Source organism: Myxocyprinus asiaticus, chromosome 28 (assembly GCF_019703515.2).
Source record: "Myxocyprinus asiaticus isolate MX2 ecotype Aquarium Trade chromosome 28, UBuf_Myxa_2, whole genome shotgun sequence".
NCBI lineage: Eukaryota > Metazoa > Chordata > Actinopteri > Cypriniformes > Catostomidae > Myxocyprinus > Myxocyprinus asiaticus.
This window is the reverse complement of record NC_059371.1, coordinates 8,683,358-8,704,693: the sequence shown is the minus strand read 5'-3', so window position 1 is coordinate 8,704,693 and position 21,336 is coordinate 8,683,358. Positions and strand designations below refer to the sequence as shown.

At 37.5% G+C, this 21,336-nt stretch overlaps 1 protein-coding gene across 2 annotated transcripts in view; it reads left to right on the top strand.

Annotated features, from left to right (window-relative positions):
* LOC127418886 (leucine-rich repeat-containing G-protein coupled receptor 6) overlaps positions 1-21,336 on the top strand; it is a 141,538-nt gene that overhangs the window by 45,849 nt on the left and 74,353 nt on the right. For both annotated transcript variants that reach the window (XM_051659773.1, XM_051659772.1), the window contains exon 2: positions 19,964-20,035. In XM_051659773.1, the coding sequence (XP_051515733.1) occupies positions 19,964-20,035 (72 nt within the window). The remainder of the gene's footprint in view (positions 1-19,963; positions 20,036-21,336) is intronic.

Genomic DNA, 21,336 nt, shown 5'->3' with positions numbered 1-21,336 from the left:
AGATTAGTGTGTCATTCAGTCAGTCACATTTATTTATATAGCACATTTAAAAACAACAACTGTTGACCAAAGTGCTTTACAATATACCAAATTAAAAATAAATAATGCATTACAAGATTCATAAAAACTAAAGGAACAAAATCACATAGCCTTGGGGCTGCAACTGAGAAAGCACGATCACCATTCAATTTAAGGCGTGACCTGGGGACATTCAACTGCATGCAATTTGATGACTGTAAAGGTCTAGAAGTCTGATTTTGAGATAGAATATCAGAAATATAATGAGGTGCCAGACCATGCATGCCCTTATAAACAATCAATAAAACTTTGAACTGGATTCAATATTGAACAGGAAGGCAGTGGAGTGAAGCCAGCACTGGAAAGATACTTTCTCTTTTTTTGGTTCCAGTCAGAAACCTAGTAGAAGCATTCTGAACTAGTTGAATGTGTGACAGAGAAGACTGAGAAATTCCCAGGTAAAGTGTGTTGCAATAATCAATTCTAAATGAAATAAAAGCATGTATCACAGTCTCCAAGTCCCTGAATGACAGAAATGATTTTAATTTTGCAATAGTCCTAAGCTTTATTTGTTTAACTTAACTCTAGAATGTGTATGTAAATTACTGGATAAAGGTCCCAGATTACTGGCTATAGTTTTTATGGAATCAGGAGGGCCAAATACTATGAATTCTGTCTTGGATTCATTGAGTTGGAGAAAGTTGGCTGCCATTCAGCTTTTAATGTCCTTAAGGCAATCAAACAAGGATTGTAAAACAGAAGTATCAGTTGACTTTAGAGGAAGATAAAGTTGAGTGTCATCTGCATAACAGTGGTATGAGATGTTATGTTTTTGAAAAATATTTCTCAAAGGGAGCATATATAAAGAGAATAGTACTGGGCCTAAAATGGAGCCTAGTGGAACCCCACAGGAAATATGCGCAGAAGGTGAAGAGCAATTCCTGATCTCAACTGTGAAAGTTCTCTCCTTGAGGTAGGAGGCAAACCAGTTAAGCACATTGCCTTGAATCCCAACCCACTGCTGGATAAGTTTCAGAAGGATAGCGTGGTCAATAGTGTCAAATGTCGCACTAACATCTAGCAGAACTAGGATGGCCCACTTCCCAGAATCAACAGACAGTAATAAGTCATTTGACACTTTAAGGAGAGCAAACTCCATGCTGTGTTGTGATCTAAAGCCAGAATGATATTTATCTAAAATGCCATTTTCCTTTAAGAAAGAAGAATGCTTATAAAAAAACAACCTTCTCCAATACCTTAGAAAGAAAGGGTAATTTTGACATGGGCTGATAGTTTGTTAAAACTAATGGATCAAGATTGGTCTTTTTAAGCAGGGGCTGCACCACAGTGTGTTTAAAATAGGATGTAACAGTCCCACTGATTAGACAACTGTTTACTATAGACAGTATGCTGGGGCCAATGATGTACAGTGCCTCCACAAGAAGACGAAGAGGGACAACATCCAATTAGCAGGAAGTGGGCTTCATATTCAGGACAATGTCTACCAATTGAGGGAGTGATACAGGCTCAAATTTAGTTAGATGAGATAAACATGAAGTTACCTGAAAAATATCTAATGCAGGGGGAGAGATGCTAGTCCTTATATCATCTGTCTTATTAACAAATAATAATTTTTAATAATTTCACAGACTGGAGAGGTTGGATCAGGAAATGAAAATAGTGTGGATGAGATAGTGTGGATGTGGTCTTAAACACTGCTTTTAAAGGGATACTACACCCAACAAGTAAAATTCTCTCAATTTTACTCACCCTCATGCCATCCCAGATGTGTGTGACTTTCTTTCTTCTACTGAACACTAATGAAGATGTTTAGAACAATATCTCAGCTCTGTTGGTCCTTACAATGCAAGTGAATGGTGACCACAACTTTGAAGCTCCAAAAATCACATAAAGGCAGCATAAAAGTAACCCATAAGACTCCAGTGGTTAAATCCATATCTTCAGTAGTGATATGATAGGTGTGGGTGAGAAACAGATTCATATTTAAGTATTTTTGTTACTATTAATCTCCAATTTCACTTTCACATTCTTCTTTTGTTTTGGCGATTTACATTCTTGCTGAACACTTCAAACTCATGCAAGGCACCGTCAAGTATGTGGGTCAAAGGCTAACAGTTATTCTATAGAGTGAACAGTCTTTTTGTGAATGTTTCTGTGGTTGTGTGGGGGAAGCAGGACTATCATTCTACTTACTGTGAGTATTGTCAAACGTGGTGACTTTGACTTATGCCTCTGGTCTGAACGACTTATAAGCCAACGGAACAGAACAATGTCTGTTCTGCCTGTGTGCGTGTGGGAGGTATAGGGTGTTCTGGGGCATAGAAAGCCTTCTGTGTTAAAGTGCATGTGTGTGTTGTGTAGGCCTGCTTTCGGATGCAGTTGTTTGTATCACATTTGAATTTCTCTGAATTCAATTAGCTGTTTGTGCTTTTATAAGAGCACAAAAAACATCCTCTCGGGGCCTAACTCTTTTTAATTTAGTGATTCGGCTCTTCACAAACGTATTCATGAGTGCATTAGAGGAAATCTGACAAAGAGATGCCAGAAAAGAATGAAAATTATTAATCTCAGATGGACTTAAGGAATGGTTCACCCAAAAATTTAACTTTTGTCATGAACTTTACTCACCATCATGGTTCCATTCAGAAAAAAAAAAAAAAAAAAAAAAAAAAATATATATATATATATATATATATATATATATATATATATATATATATATATATAAGATATTTTGAAGAACCTTTATTAAACTATTTTCCATACAATGACAATGACCAAAAAACATTTCCGGGTTCTTTTGGCATTGCAGAGAAGAACTGCATTGACTGGGCATTTTGCTCAAATTGAGCTGAAAATGCCCAAAAGGTTCTGTTTGTGGAGTTGAAACACCCCATTTCCAAAAGATTATTGGGGATTTGGGCTTCTTGAAATTTCCATCAGGATCGGTGGATCAGGACAAAATCAGGATTTGGCATTATTAATGATATTTCACAGATCACAGTCATTGTTATTGTGTCTGCTCTAATAAAACCCACTTACACTTAATGAACAATATGTATGTATATATATATATATATATATATATATATATGAACATTCTCCAAAATATCAAATTGATTTATACCTAAAAAAAATATATATAATAATAATACTAATAATAATAAAGTTATACAGATTTGGAATGACATGTTTGTGAGTAAATGTTGACATTTTGGGGTGAACTATTCCTTTTAAGAATAGTAGAAGAATATAGTCAACATCAATCTAGATAGAGTCTCTATGTGTGTCCTTCAACTTAAGGATCAAGGCTTCAATGAAAATTATGATCAACAGTTATTCTTAGCCCTATCAGCGCTAGCGTGCGCTAAATCAAATTAAATCCTTCCAATGCCCTGAGGGAAAGTGAACCGTAAAGCGCAATTCCCATGACGTTTCCACGGACTAAACATCTCATTTAACCACCCAGACGTCTGATTGTCTCTCTCTGCTTCTTTTTAAACCACTAAGTATTTGTGGTGTATGGAAAATAAAGGATGACCAATGAGAATATGTCTTTCCCTCCCTCATTCTTTCTGTCCTCATTTTCAGCCCCCTGTTCCCTCCATGTTCTCCTTTTTTTATCCCCCGTGTTGTGTTTTTCGCTCAGGTGAAAGAGTATCCTCTTGTTCATTGTGTTTAAGTGAAAGGGAGGCAGCTCGGAGCAACAAAAGACAGAATATGGAGCTCAGGAAGCTTGACTGTATGTTAAATAAAAACAAAGCAGAAGGAGGGGAAGAGAGCATTGTTTCCTCCTTCCTGTGCCATTGTGAATCTGTGTGGAGAATTCAAAGCCAGGCGGCCTTTTCAATGCTTGAGGAAGGGCAAATATTGTTGATCTTTTCTTTTCACCAATTTTGTCTCTTGGTTTTCCATCCAGTAGTGTCAAGGTATCATATGCCCATTTAAGCCTTTATTGTTGAGTTCGCCTCAGTCTGTTACACAATGGACATTTCGTAGAATCTTTTTATTTATTTTTTTATTTTTTTTGATCGCTCGTCAAACATTTCCTTTTCAAATCCATGGCACCAGTTTCAAAATACACCTTGTAATGACTAAAGCAACCTAGCAAGCACTGAAAATCATTTTTGAAATCACTCTTGTTCCCGCCAGCATTTCCTTTTATTTATTAGCTGCTCAATGCCGGGAATGCGAGTCAAGACTTGTGTGGCATCATAGTAACTTTTCAGTGGAGAGACATACAAGTTCTTTTTTGAAGTCATCAAAATCTTTTCTATGCATTGATGCTGAATGGGGACAGAGCTTTCAAGCTTCAAAAAGTTGCAAGAGCATTATAAAAGTGGTCCATATGACTTGTGCACTATATTTCACGTTTTCAGAAGTCATATGATAGCTTTGTGTTAGCATCTGACCAAAATAACTTTCAGTTAACTTTCCATTGCTGAAACTAAATAATTGAGTCAGTTGAGTTAAACTCGAGAATCAGATTTGTCAGATTCTTGAATGAACCATTCAGAATGGAACCGGATCAACATTCAAAAGATCAAACTCATAAGAGTGATTCATTCACACATCGGTCATCACTACTTCTCGTGACCCTGATTGCACACGTACATCACCCAGGATGTGTGTTTACATCTGGAAGATGTATTTTTTAGGTCGTTTGCACATCTGCAATACGTCTATTAGACATGCAGCAGATGTCTAATAGATGTTTATGATTTAGAGTGTTTGTAAATCTGATCTCTTTAAGTTGTTTGTCAGATGGTAATTAGATTGTGATGCTTTCTAGATGAAACGCTCTTAAACAGACATCTCAGAGATGTGTATGTGCTACCTGCGGACATATCATCCCTGATAGCATATGTACATCACACAGATGTCTACAGTATTTAATGTGTATTTACATCTGGAAGAGGTATTTTTAGGTTGTTTGCTCATCTGCAATACGTCTATTAGACGTTTCCTCTCGGATGTCAATAAGACATTCAGCAGATGTCTTTGAGATGTTTATGATTCAGAATTTATGTAAATCTGATTTTTTAAGATGTTTGTGAGATGGTAATTAGATGTGATGCTTTCCAGATGAAACACTCTTAAACAGACATCTCGGAGATGACATGTGCTATCTGGGAACATATTCAACAGCTTCAGAACACTTGGAATTTAGCACATGGGTTGTATAAAATAATTTTATGATACTGTAACAGTTAAAGATGGGCAAGGAGGAGGTGGGAGCCGGCTGAACAGTAAACATAAAGTTTAATGATATATTTAAACTTAAAAAAAACATAAAACATAAGGACACACATACACACATGCAGCACGGCTCTCTCTCTCTCTCTTGAACTGGCGTCTCTGGCTTCCCTTTGTATCAGATCTGATCAGCTGATTCAGCACCAGCCGTGCACCCTCACGGCCCAGCCACGCCTTCCTCCTCGTCACACTCCTTTCCCGCCCGATTCAGGCCAGGGCGCCACCGGGCTGACTCCCCCTGGCGGATGGAACCGCTCCTCCCCTTCTCGGCAGACAGCAGCGGTTCCTCCGGCTCTTCGCGGCCGACAGAGAACCCTCCATGCCCAGGCAGATGGCCATAGCTTCTCCTCTAGTGGACGGCAGCGGCGAGGACTCTGCAACAGCACATTCCTCCTCCTTCCCGGGTTTCAGCACCACTGTAACAGTTGAAGATGGGCAAGGAGGAGGTGGGAACCGGCTGAATAGTAAACACAAAGTTTAATGATATAAACCCCCCTCCTTGTCACAAACATAAAACATAAGGACAGACAGACACACATGCATGGTGGCCGCGTGCGTTCTCTCTCTCTCTCTCTCTCTCTGGCTACCCTTTATCTGAGTTTGAGTTGAACGAAAATTAAGATAAAGCCACAATCTGTTTAAGGAGAAAGAACAGCGAGAGAGCGGGAGAGAGAGAGAGAGAGAGAGATGGATATGTCTGGAGGGCCTACTTTTTCTTTGAGTGCATGTGTGTGTTTAACTGAAGAACATGGGACTAGAGTGGCAGTGTTGACGACAGAGAGCTGTTGAAACGGATCCAATGCTTTGAAGAGGACAGCAGCACCTGAAGAAGGCCTGTTTGTCTTGTGGCTTTCCACCAGTGGCTCAGGATTCACAGAACTGTGTTATGTGTACCCAAACATGTCAGCTTTTAAGACTGGAGGGTGATGAAGGGGAGGATTACATCTGCCAGCCTGAAGGAAGACGAGAGTATGAATGAAACAGAAAATGCTGAACAAGAGAGAGAAAGTGATATGGAATCTTGCTTAGTGGGTGAGATTCGATGGAAGTACAGTGCTGAAAAAAAAATATTTTCATCTATTTTTGTGTATTTTACTAGATGTTTTATATCTTCAAGCAAGATATAACATAAAACAAAACCTGAGTAAACACAAAATATAGTTTTCAATTTTATATATATATATATATATATATATATATATATATATATATTTTTTTTTTTTTTTTTTATTGAAACAAAAAAGTAATCCAACACCTATATCACCCATGTGAAAAACTAACAGCCCCCTTAAACTTAATAGCTGGTTGTGCCACCTTTAGCAGCAACAATTGCAACCTAATGATTCTGATAACTGGAGATCAGTCTTTCACAACACTGTGGTGGAATTTTGGCCCATTCTTCTTTTCAGAACTACTTTAGTTCAGCCACATTGGAGTGTTTTCGAGCATGAACTGCCCATTTAAGGTCCTGCCACAGCATCTCAGTCGGGTTCAAGTCAGGACTTTGACTAAGCCACTCCAAAACTTTAATTTAGCTTCTTTTGAGCCATTCAGAGGTGGACTTACTTCTATGCTTTGGATCATTGTCTTGCTGCATAATCCAGTTGTGTTTGAGCTTCAACTACCGGACTGATGACCGGATGTTCTCCTTTAGGATTTTTTTGGTAGAGAGCAGTATTCATGTTTCCCTCAATTACTGCAAGTCACCCTGGCCCTGAAGCAGCAAAGCATTCCCACACCATCACACTACCACCACCATGCTTGACCGTAGGTATGATTCATTTTGTGGAATTCTGTGGGTTTGATTTACACCAGATGTAACGGGACCCTTCCAAACAGTTCCACTTTTGACTCATCAGTCCATAGAACATTCTCCCAAAAGGTTTGAGGACCATCAAGGTGTGTTTTGGCAAAATTCAGCTAAGCCTTAATGTTCTTCTGGGTTAGCAGTGGTTTTCGCCTCACCACACTTCCATGGATGGCATTTTTGGCCAGTGTCTATCTGATAGTGGAGTCATGAACAGTGACCTTTATTGATGCGTGAAAGGCCTTCAGTTTCTTGGATATTGTCCTTGGGTTTTTTGTGACTTCCTGGATGTGTCGTTGCTGTGCTCTTGGAGGAATATTGGAAGGTCAGCCATTTCTGGGAAGGTTCACTACTGTGCCAAGTTTTCTCCATTTGGAGATAATGTCTCTCACTGTGGTTCTTTGGAGTCCCAGAGACTTTGAAATATCTTTGTAACCCTTCCCAGACTGATGTATTTCAATCACCAATTTCCTTATCATTTCTGGAATTTCTTTCAAACTTAGCTTAGTGTGCTACTGGGTGAGACCTTTTAGCCAACTTCATGCTGCTAAAAAAGTTCTATTTAGGTGTTGATTTGATTGAACAGGGCTGGCAGTAATCAGGCCTAGGTGTTCTAGTCCAGCTAAACCACATTATAAATGCAGTTTCATAGATTTGGGGATTTAGTAACTAAATACTTTTTCACACAGGCCCAGTTGGTATTGGATAACTGTTTTGCTTCAATAAATAATATTATCATTTAAAAATTGTATTTTGTGTTTACTTAGTTTGCCTTTGATTTATGTTAGATTTTGTTTGAATTTTTGAAAACATTTAGTATGAGATATACACAAAAACAGTTTCAGGATTGGGGCAAATACTTTCCACAGCACTGTAGTTAGAAAGAAAATCACCACTCCAAAATCCCTGAGTATAGTACAAGCACAACTGAAGTCATGTGATCCACAACTAGTCAACACCGACCCAACGCGGCTTCTAGTGGCAGAATAAATTAACTAGTTGACTAATTGGTACTCAGGCAAGTGTTGTGACAAATACTGGCCATGGTTGCATTGTGCAGTAGTTATAAAATATTTGTTCAGCATATCGGCACTGTGAAGCTCTTGCGAGAATGCAGGTTACCACTGGTCCAGCTGGCATCATGTCCATCCATACCGAGCTATGTAGAGAAAAGTGTCATTGTGCTCTCATGCGTTGAGAGTTATGGCCTGGTGTTCCATTGTACAAAGAGGAACCCCTATCCTCCTTCTGTCTTTTAAAGGGCAACTATGATTTTTTTCTTTATCGCATGTTATGTTGTGAAGCTATAACTTCAGCCACTGCTTCCTCTCCGGGGTGGTCTCCTCTGAAGCTAGTGTAAAGACACTTTCAGAAGCTTTGGCCCCTGACCTACAGGAAAGTGTTTGTGAGTTAGCGTCCATGGAAGCCAGACAAAAAACAGGAAACATATCAACAATGCTCAGATTGTTCCAGTAGAGCTGATAAATGGCTCGCTGTCATCAAGGGGGTGAGAAAGACTGAGAATATTCAAATCAAATCAAATCAAATCACTTTATTGTCACACAGCCATATACACAAGTGCAATGGTGTGTGAAATTCTTGGGTGCAGTTCCGATCAACATAGCAGTCGTGACAGTGATGAGACATACGCCAATCTACAATAAACATCAAATTAACACAACACAATTTAAACATCTGTTATACATAATTAAACTTGACTTAAAACATCAAATTAACACAGCACAATTTAAACACAGAATATTTCTAAAGCCAAGTGCATACTACAAGAATGAAGCTTGTCGCGCTGTTGAATTTTTTTAAATCTGCGCCTACATTGCAACAAAACACCTGGAGTGGCAGTGTGTGCCAGTTGCCAATACTCTTCTGATATGTGACTAGTCACAGATGCTACATAAAATTCTAGTAATCTAGTCATCCAGTCTTCAGATGTGCACACTTCCCAGACAAGCGAGAGAGCAGGAATGACCAACAGTCAGGGAAATTATGAGAGAGAGAGTGCACTAGAGAAGAGCGATACATTTGGAAGCGGGAGCTAAAAAACCCTGCATCAAACTGATTCCCATGCCTCCTCACACACTGTCTCATCCATGTTTTGTAGCTCTTTTACTTTTTTCTATTCAGTGTAAATTAGTGCAAAAACGGCAAGCTCTACCTCCATTTTAGTTGTTACAGAGCCCTTGCAATAGTTTTGCGTTCCGCCACAAAAACGTTTTAGTTCCCTCGGAGTAGTTTGCATTCCCCTGCAATAGTTTACATTCTCTCGCAAAAAGTTTTGCATTCCCTTGCAATAGTTTATGTTCCCTTGCAATAAGTTTTGCATTCCTTTGCAATACATTTTGCGTTCCCTCACAACAAGTTTTGTGTTCCCTTGCAAACGTTTCCGTTCTTTCACAATAAGTTTTGCATTCCCTCACAATAGTTTGTGTAGCCTCACAATACATTTTGTGTTCCCTTGCAATAAGTTTTGCGTTCCTTCGCAACATATCGTGTTCCCTCTGAATAAGTTTTTTGTCCCCTCACAATAGATTACGTTCCCTCGCAATAAGTTTTGTGTTCCCTTGCAATAAGCTTTGCCTCCCCTCACAATAGTTTACGTTCCCTTGCAATAAGTTTTGCATTCCCTTGCAATAAATTTTGCGTTCCCTCGCAATTTTTGCTTGACCTAGCAAGAGTTTATGTTCCCTCACAATAAGCTTTGCATTCCCTCGCAATAAGCTTTGCCTCTCCTCTCAATAGTTTATGTTCCCTTGGAATAAGTTTTGCGTTCCCTCGCAATAAACATTGCTTGCCCTAGCAAGAGTTTACGTTCCATTGCAATAAGATTGTGTTGCCTCGCAATAAGCTTTGCCTCACCTCGCAATAGTTAACGTTCCCTCGCAAATGTTTTATGTTCTCTTGCGGTAATCTTTGCCTCCACTCACAATAGTTTATGTTCCCTTGCAATACAGTAAGTTTTGCATTTCCTCGCAATATTTTCCATTCCTCACAATATGTTTTCCATTCCCTCGTAATAGCTTCTGTTCCCTCGCAATAAGTTTTGTGTTCTCTTGCAATAAGTTTTGCATTCCCTTGGAATAATTTTGCTTACCCTAGCAAAAGTGCAGTCCCCTCACAATTGGTTTTGTGTTCTCTCATAATATGTTTTGCGTTTCCCGACAAAAGTTTTGTGTTCCCTCACAATGAGTTTTGCATTCCCTTGCAATAGTTTGTGTTCCCTCGAAAAAAAATGTATTACATTCCCTCTAATTTTTTTTTTTTGTTCCCTCACGATAGGTTTTGCATCCCCTCACAATAGTTTGTGTTTCTTCACAGAATGTTTTGCGTTCTCTCACAATAAGTTGCATGTTTCCTCGCAATACTTTGCATTCCATCACAATATTTGTGGTCCATCACAATAAGTTAAGCTTTCCCTGAAAATTGTCTTGTGTTCTTAAAAAAAGAGATAGCTTTTAAGATTTAGCTTTATCTCTTAAAAAACTAACAATGATTTTACTACAGTAACAATAGTTGAACTAAGGTATTTGTAGTAAAAATCTTTGTAACCAAAGGAACTTGTGTAGTTCAACTATAGTGTCTGTAGTAAAAAACATAAACACAAATTTTAACATGGTTTTCTACAGAAATCAAATTTTAACAAAAACAACTGTTACACAATTTAACATGGTTTTCTACAGTAACCAAATGTTAACAAAAACAACTGGTACAGTCTATCTTATCAGTTTGTTGTCCATTGTGTGTGAGGTTGGAATTGTTTGACAGATTACAGGGTACAACTTCCGAGCAAAGTTTAAGATTGTTGTTTTGGGTCCCTGGGTCTCTCTGATACACCATGACGTCAATATGGACTGAATGATGAATTGAAGCATGGCTCCGACCTCCACACTTTGTTTCATCCAAAAAGGCTTGAGGTTTCTCACCATGGTAACTCTATCAACTTCTCCCAAACAGGATCATAATCTATGCATCTGTCGCTCCACGCAGATCGCAATGGGTCCACCCCAAATGTTTTGATAATGTGGTACATCTGACTCAGACATTGAAGTCATCTAATCATCATCATCATCATCCTCTCCCTCAATGTCACCATTATCCTCATCAAGTTCTGACACACCTTAATCATATTTTTGGAAAACTATGAAATCTTGAGCACAATTGTGCTCAATGGTTCTCCCAATAATTACAATTTTATCATTATTTATTCACCCTCCAGTCGTTCAAAACTTGATTTTCATTTTTGACTGCATAGAATTTTCATTTTTGGGCAACTTTATGACCTTTTATTTTCATTATATTTTTATTTTTGGGCAATCTTTAAGATTCCATATTATGTTTAGCTTCTGCAGTAGAGACAACACTTAACCCACATTGATTCTAGACAAATTACATTTATAGAAAAAAAAAAGGTAAAACCTTGGGGGCTGTGCTATTTTATTTATTTATTTATTTACAATACATTTTATGTTAACAGTAAAAAAAAAAAAAAAATGTTTTTCAACGTCTTGTGCATGAGCATCTCGTTTTTAAAAAGCCATGACTTCTTTTTACAAAATGTGTCTTAAGACACCTGCATTTTGTTCCTTTTGTTGAGCTGCATTTTAAAGCAATAATGCGTTCGGTCTGAACCTTGTAAACAAGTAATGTGTAGGCAAATTAGACATTGGCATTCAATCAAAATATTTGTTGAAAATGCCATAAAAAATGTTTAAACATATAAAACCTTTTAAAAAATGTATTTCTAAGAACTTGGCACGTGCATTTTAAACAATTTTTTCTTTTGATCATCTTGGACACCCTTATTTGTCATTGAGCCATATGCTGTATGTAAATGGATAAGCTTGTATAAGAAAAACAAACATCATCATTTATCATTATATTAATTACTTTTATAATAACAGTTGGCAAGTAATGCAGCCCACACATATATATTTTAAGTCCTTTACTCTGTTTCACCTTTTTAACTTCTGAGGGCATACAGGGAGACATAAGTGCTGGTAGAAGATCAACACCACTGCTGTTCAAAACACATATTGAGAGTCATTCAGCTCAACACATGCAAGCTTTCTCACTAGGCAGGCTTGTCTTATGTCATGTGTCCTTAGAGGGCTAAAATGCTTTTTAACCTACACTTCACCTCTTTCCAGAGCGTTAAAGAAATGAAAACATAGCTGGGGGACACACATAGGTGAAGTTCAGCTTCAATTTCACTTCATCATCCACTACTCTTAAATATAAACAGAAATGCAACAGAGAATTACATGTTAAAGCAATAGTTCACCAAAAAAAAAAAAAAAAAAAAAAAAGGCATTGTTTACTTACCCCCTTCTTTCTTTGAACAGACATTCGTATTTATTTATGGGTGCTCATGAACGTGCTAAAAAAAAAAAAAAATAGAGCAGATGTTAAGATTTTAAGAAATGTATTTGACCGGTTCCTCCCACAAAGCTCTCAATGGCTTCAGAAGATTTTCAAAATAGAGTTGATTTTTTTTGGATTTTCCCCATCCTCATTCACTTTCATCATGTGGAAAAGAGTGACCAGGATATTTTTCAAAAATACATGTTTTGTATTCCACAGAAGAAAGTCATACATGTTTGGAGCACCATGAGTTGTGTTTATGATGACAAAATTTATATTTTTGGATGAACCCATCCTGCTATTCCTATATATATAAGCAAAAGCAACAGAAAATAACATGTTAATATACAATATGATGGGAGGTTGGGAAGGGGGTGGAGTGCAGCTGTTTGAAACTAGTAAAGTCTTCATTGGATGTGTTGACGTTTATGAGGATCGTCTTTCTGATGGCTGTGCATCTAAACCCTTACATTTGCAAACACTGGGGGAAGAGATTGCAACACAGCCTCGATATATACCCTCACCTGCAGGGCATGCTGGTGACCTGCTGAAAGAACTGTTTAAAACAAATTAAAAAATTTTATTAAAGGTGGTTTGATGGTCTTAGCTGTTTTAAGCTGGTTTAGCTGGTCTCCAATCCTGGCCAAGCTAGTGTTCAGCTTGTCATTCAGCCTGGCTATGCTGGTGTTTATCTAGCATAACTGGTCGGCAAGCTGTTCTGTCAGACCAACTATCTGACAAGTGCCTAAAACCCCTCTAAAATCAGCAAACTAGACCAGCAAGACCAGCAAACCACCTCATGATGGTTTAAGCAATTTTTCAGCAAGGTGGGACGGGGGGCAATAATAGCCCCATTGCAACAATTATTAATAATTTAAATAATTGACAGGAACCATGTGTTCAATGCTGAAACATGGCTGCCAGATATTTCCTTTTGTCTTAAACGGTTCATGATATGTTGTGAACTGGGACTGTGTCCATCACATCTGCCTTTGGCTAATTAAAAAAAATAAAATAAATAAGAACGGAAAAAAAGGATTGTGGTGGTTGCAATAAGGTGCTTCGTGTGCAGCATGAAGAACATGATTGACTTTCTCTTTAAAGGCAGCTTGAGATCGATTACAGACTTTAATGTCTTACATCAACATTGCCCATTAGGCTGAAAAATACAAATGTTTTTCATTTATCGTAATTATTCGAATAAAAATAGCAGTATGTGTTACTTGAGCATGGAAAGAACTTTGAATTTTCACATGAGGAAACAGTGCTATATTTAATTAGTTGAATAGTTGTCAGCAGGTCTATCCAATGAATGGCAATTCACAAATTGAGATATTGTGGGTTTTTGATAGATTCCAATTTTGCCTCATTTTGATTTATGGGTAACCATAAAGATTATAAATATGCTCAGGCTCATTTTATTATAGTGTGTCTAAAATGTCAAATTTCTGATGCCATGCTCATACTTTTTACATCCTGTAACTCTGTTAACTGATTAAATTTAGCTAAAAAAAAAAAAAAATTGGAAATCTATCAGCAGCATGCATTTGCCAGCCTTGTTGAAGGCTAATAGATTAATGCTAAATTGGTTCTTCACATGTTTTTTATTTTATTGTATTTTTGTTTTAATTTTTTTTATTTTTTTTGCGAAACCATCAGAAACAGTGCCAACACTGTATTACCCTGTGGCTGCGGTCAGCATTAGCTGGTCTATGGTGCAAAGTAAAACTTTTCGAAGTATATATTTGGTGCTAATATAACATGTGATTTATGGATAGATGGAGATTTACAGAGCTAAACATTTAGCATATTAGCACAGATACTGTGAATTAAATTACTCTAGGATTATGATTTATAGCCTAGGATTAATATAATTTACAAAGTATTATTAAACCCTTAAATTATAGTTAAACCCTTATTATGCTTACCTGTTGACAAAAAAACAAACAAAAAAAAAAAAAAAACAGCTTAAACCCTCCTAAGGTGGTAAACTGATTTTCTAGCCTAGCTTGTTATGTTAGCTAGGCTGGCCTGTTTTGATGGTCTCTGCGGGGTTTGGGGCAATTGTGAGAATTTGAAACCAGCTAGACCAGCTGAACACCAGCTTGACCAGGCTGGGAGGTTAGCTAACCCAGCTTAAACCAGCTAGGCTTGTTTAAGATATTTCTTTCAGATGCACAGTTCTGCCTTTTTTGATAGCTTATAATTTTATCATAATGACAGATTTTGTTGGGGTTTTATCTCAGTGTGCCGTTTGATATGCGATTGTGAGTGTGAAACTTTAATTTTCCTTTCACATGGCTATACATGTTTATTTTTTGATCGGGATTCAGTGTTTTGGTCTGTTTTACAGTATAAAGCTGCTGTAGACTAGCCTTGATGGCAAATGCTTATTAAGTAATATACCAGTTCATGTGTGCGATATTGGGAGTAGTTCAAACCCCAAATATTCCCTACAGTTTAACTGGTTTGTGTTGAGTGCATTCCATGCCACCATGTCAGTGGAAAACAGTGTTGCTCAGGTCAACTTGTTCTGTTTCTGTTACCCGGTGAAGTTTTCCAGGCCTCATCTACAGCAAATTAGCTTTTCACCTTGTCATGGTTGACACACTGACAAAACAAATAAACAGCAAAGTATCAAAGTCTCTGTGATGAATATTTTCAGGCCTTCAGTTTATCTTCTCAAGCCTGGTGGTCTACGGTTATGAGAAGCTGCCCTTTTGGCTGTTCCAGACCTCTTGGGACAAAAAATGAAGTAATGTTGCAGTTTGGTTGCATGTCTAATCGAGCAGGCTCAAGAGTTTAAATTGCCCTGCTAAAAATGTTCAATTTCAGATGTACAAGGTTTTTCTTTTCTAAGTACATTCACTTCACACAATTCACTTTACCACTATACCAACACAATATCAGTTTTATTACTCTGGAGTGAATAATATAGCCTACACCTGTTGGTTGAGTAACACCATCAAAACCCATTTGGATGTGTTCAAAACCTGAAAATGCTGCAGGTGAATTATGGAGGTAGGTAGCAGGCATGCCCGGATACAATGTGTGCATAACATCCTTTCTGCTAAGGTGCCATCATCTGGTTGATTTTTTTCTAAGGAAGTATGTAGTCTTTGCTGCCTATGATATCCTACAAGAAATTCAAAATAATTCAAAAATGTCATTTAAAAAAAAAAAAAAAAAATGTTATCATTGTTATTATTATTATTATTATTTTTTTTTACATTTGTTAAACTTGTGATTGCATCTTTATTGAGAAATAAGCATTATGCCCTGCTGGACATAACAGCTTAAAGGGATAGTTCACCCAAAAATGAAAATTATCTCATAATTTACTCACCCTCATGACACACCAGATGTGTATGACTTTCTTTCACCTGTTGAGCATAAATGAAGATTTTTAGAAGAATATTTCAGCTCTGTAGGTCTATACAATGCAAGTGAATGGGTGCCAAAATCCACATAAGGGAAACATAAAAGTACTCCAGATGACTCCAGTGGTTAAATCCATGTCTTTGGATGTGATATGAAAGGTGTGGGTGAGAAACAGATTAATATTTAAGTCAATTTTACTGTAAATTCTAGTCTTTGCTCAGTCAGTCTCCACTTCACTTCACTTTCTCCTTCTTCTGTTTTTGGTGATTCACAGTCTTAATGTATATCGCCCCCTACTGGACAAAGAGAAGAATTTATGATTAAAAATGACTTAAATATTAATGTTTCTCACCCACATCTATCGTATTGTGTCTGAACACATGGATTTAACCATTGGAGTCATATGGATTACTTTAAGCTCCCTTTATGTTGATTTTGGAGCTTCAAAATTTTGGCAACCATTAACTTGCATTGTATGGACCTACAGAGCTGAGATATTCTTCTAAAAATCTTAATTTATGTTCATCAGAAGAAAGAAAGTCATACACATCTGGGATGCCAGGAGAGTAAATCATGAGATAATTTTTATTTTTGGGTGAACTGTCCCTTTAAACCAACCTCAGCTTATCTCCCAGCCAAGTCAGACAGCTCTGTTTGCTGGTTTTAAGGGGGTTTTGGGCATTTTTAAGCTGGTTAGGATGATAGCCCAGCTAGGCCAATGCAAATCACATAAGATGAGCAAACCAGCCCTGGTTTAAGTTTTTTCTTTTCAACTGTAGTCATTAAATATTCTGTCTACTGTAAATCTTGCTTGAATTTGTTTTAGACCATTAGATATGGAATTATGGTGCCTTGGAAGAAGGTCTGAAATTAATTTCCATAGGAGATACCTTAATACAAAAACGCTGTCTGTTTAGTCATTGACTAACTGGGTCGCCTTGGTTTTCGGACACAGCAACAGGTGAACACCATCACAAGTCAGAGGTCAATTAAGACAGAGCTAACTTCAGAACACACTAGAGATGATGAATAAGGTATAAGGGTGAAAATAAATGTATACACTTGGCCCTGAACTGTTTTGTGATGGAATAAGTCAAATTTTGAAGAGTAAAAATATAAGATGATCAGGATGGTTTGATTAGATTGAAGTCAAAAAACATCTGGAACACAACTTCATGCAGCCGCACACTTACTGGAAACCAGGGAGGAAATTACATCTGTTGAACAATAATTCAGAGTGGAAAATTTTCTCTCTTATTGTTTTTTCACTCTTCCTCTCTGATGGATGGTAAAATGTGCAGGTGTGGGTTTTCTTTGATATGAGAGTCCACATGTTTCATTCACTGTCTTGGCTGCTTTTGGTTGTAACGGTTGAAGCCAGAACATCTCATCAGCTGACCCAGAGATTGTCCAGGTCACAGACTAAAGGTGTTGTCTATATCGAACAAGGTCTGTAATCAACACTACTGATTAAGTAGTTGCAATAGTCGTAGCTGATAAAGCAAAGCAATTTTAGTCATCAGATTCTTCTTGCCTCATTGGGCAATGAAGGCAGTTTGTCACAATCATGACACTAACTCTGGGTCTAGAGTTTATTAATTAATGGAATGGGAAATTGAGAGAGGCATGCATAAAAAAAATATAAAAAAGCCAGATTTCAAATGTTGTAATCAAGGGTTGTATCGTTTCTCAGTTTTGAAGCCAGGCAACTTGTGCAGGCGGGATTTTGCGAGATCCGCTGCATGGATTACACATAATTACTCAATGAGTCTAATCAATATTGTGCAGTTTTTCATCTTGATTGCACTAAATGAGTATCATAAGGACAAAGATCAGGAAGTTCTGTGGAAGTTGCACAAGTGCATACATTTCCATTCAACAACTCCACCTGTTACCAGAAAGGTAAAATACGTGGCTCTGGAATTTATGATGTTAAATTTGCTTGTAAACGAAGTGCCAGAACTTCACAATATACCTGACTGATTCTGCAGCATGTTGACCTAAATTATCAAAATTAGCGGTTCTCGATTGGTGTAACACCCATCAGTGGGTCACAGGTCTGTTCTGATAGGGTCGCAGACAACAGGGAATAATAATAATAATACCCTTTCTAAACTGGATGTGAGTGACACATTGCGTCATGTTAAAAGCAAATAGATCCCATTATAATAAATGAAACGGTCTACACTGCAAGCGTCCGTTGTGGCATGTCGCGTAGCGTCAACAGTAAACGTAAGCAGATGCTATTTGCACCCTGGTGCAAATAATGGTATATGCTATTTACACTCCAGTGGAAATAGTGGCAGATATTATTTGCTTATTATTTGCATATTTAAATACTAACACACAGTATATGGGCATCACTGAAGCGTGTTTATTGTGTTTATTTAGAGACCCACAGACACACTACATTAACCCTTACCCCTAAACCTAACCTTACCTTAGGAAAACCTTACTTTACTACAGTAACCATAGTTTCACCATGGTTACTATATTACCACCATGTTACTGTACTAACACCATGGTTAATTGCATTAAAACTATGGTTTCTGCACAATCTACGCACAATCGATGCCAAGCCACGGGAACGAGTGCGATCGACAGACCCCGCCTCCGGATCAAACCCTTCTCTGCACTCCCCGACATTCACCGTGACCAAATTACTGCGAAGAAATCAACATTTATATACATTTTTATATATTATTTTAAGTAGTGTTAAAATAAATATTAAGAGTGGAAACAGGAAATCGGATGGGAAAAAGAGCGAGACAAAATGCAGATTCAAACCACAGTCGCTAGGACAACACTACACATTCACACACAACGTCTTTACACCCCACACCACTGCAGCAACACATGGGTAGGGTTGCACCAGCTTTCTTTAAGGTCTCACTTAAGTTGGGACATAAAGTTCAAACTAAGGGCTTAGTAACTATTAGTTAGTTTGTAACTAAGTCCGTGCTTAATTTGGTTGCACCACCTGTTCTTAAGGCAAGACTTAGCAAGTAGATCATAAGCTCTTCGAAAAGTAATGTGCAGTCGCATAATATGATGTTTGCCTTAATTGATCCAAAAAGCAGTCTTCAAATTTGTACACAGAAGTGTTAAAAAGCATAATTGTCAGCTGTAATAAATTCTATTCCCATTGAAATATGACATATAAAAGTAGATTTAATAAAAAGTAGATTTAGCCTATGTAAATAACATTATTCAGGAACTGTCTAAAATTAATAAGGGTAATAAATACGTAATAATACAACAGGCTGGAAAAAATGACATTTGTTCATTTTAAAATACTATATATTTTGTATGCGATGAAACTTGACACCAGGCGACGCATCCCATGCACCGCTAGATTGGTTTCATGCTGAAGGGCCACTAAGAAGCAGTTTTTTTGTTTTTTTTTTACATAATATTCTCTCTTGTAAATGTAAACAAGTGTAAGTATCAACATCATCATATGTTTAAAGGATTACAATCTGTCACGCAAAACATGAGCTCAATGATGTCATTAAATCAGTCTGCTTTTTTTTCATGGTGCAATGCTCAAATATTTAGTAGTGCATAAATTGTGACTTAGTGCCCATTTATGCATCAACTAGGCTAAGTTGTAACCCTGTTGATTAGTTTGTCATATATTTGTGTAGTTCCACCAGACTATTGGGGTGCAAATAGCTGCACTGTGTGGCAGATGCTATTTACACCGGGGTGCAAATAGACACTCCATTCCATCTAGGTTTGGATTTTGTTTTCCCTTAATAATAACAACCTTCATTTAAAAACTGCATTTTGTGTTTACTTGTGTTATCTTTGACTAATATTTAAACTTGTTTGATGATCGGAAACATTTAAGTGTGACAAACATGCAAAAAAATAAGAAATCAGGAAGGGGGCAAACACTTTTTCACACCACTGTACATATGTGCATATGCATGTTAGAAATCTAATAAATATTTATTAGAAACTGATTCACGTTTCTTCCAAGTTTTTCTTTGTTCAAAGCCATAAAAATGGCTGAATTTTACACAAAGACTCTCAGCTTTCATGAATAATGTAACTGATATCATTGTGGCTGACCCCTGTTTCCTTTCTCTCTGATTTTAGGGATCTCAGCATGAACAACATCAGTGAGATTCAGACCAATGCCTTCCACAACTTGCACTTCCTCAGTGAACTGTAAGTACTTTTAAACCTGCCGTGTATTTCAATTATATGCTATATGCAATAGTATGGTATATAGTATGGTATAGGGCTTTGTGCAATATCTGATGTGTAAGTGCATGCTAATTGTAGTTTATTTGTATATGTGCTGCTATGTTGACTGTGTTCTCTCGAATTCCCAAGACAAATTTCTCCTAAGGGAGACAACAAAGGTTAATCTAATCTAATCGTTTCCACATCTATGGCGTTGCAAATCTATATATGCAAAAAAAAAAAAAAAAATTGCAGTGATGAGTGGTTATTTATTTGACATGGTTCAGTGAAGTTTAAGTTGGAGACTGATGCAATTCCAGATGTGTTTTACAAGATCTTGATAGACGTTTACCTTAAAATTATGAATAAATAAATTAAATCAGCAGCTCAAGTGATAATGTCCTTGGCGTGCATTATGCATCATGTATTTGGTAGGTTGACAAATAACATCTCAATGAGTTTGTTTCTCTAGAGATGCTTATGCTTATGATATTACATTAGCCATTCTGGAGCAACTCCTCACTTTCATTTATATTTCTGCATTTAGCAGACACTTACAACCAAAGACTTTCTGTGCATTCAAGCTTGGTGTTCCTAGCACCAGTTTGACTGCAGGAACACTTTCATCAGAGTCACCTTAAAGATCAAACGTATTTTATACCAACATTCAGCATGTACATACTTTGTCCAGACCTTTAAATGTCAAGCAGCGATCAAAATAAGTTGAAGGCTAAAGCAATATAGCATGACTTGCTCACACTTTTCTCCTGAAGGACCAATTAGCTCAGGTGAGACCTAACATAACCTCTTTGAGAGACTCTGGAGAGCGTTAACATTGAAATGAAAAGCACCTGGCAGGATGGCAGGTTGCACATGTGGCCGGCAACAGCAGCCGTAGGTCTGCGGACCAGCTGGGACTCTCGGCCACCTCACGGAGGCAAACAGGATGAAATGGGAATGTCCAGACCTGACAGAAAGTGGTGCAGATGGTGGGAGGGCTGCAGGAAATGTTACTTTTTTGTAGGAGTCAATATTTATGGCGTGACTGTCAAAACAAACTGACAATTCCTCAATCCACTTCACCGTGTTAGTCCTTGCTCCCTCTGGGAATGATGTGATGTTGTTACATTTCAAACAAATGGGAGGATGTGAGGGAATTCAGTGAGATGAAGCTTCAACAAAGAGCAAACCTGAAGCTATCTTCATCTTTAAACCTGCAAATATATTTTTCAAATGACCGTATATTGTTTTGCCCTCTAAAAATCACAATACATGTGTCACGC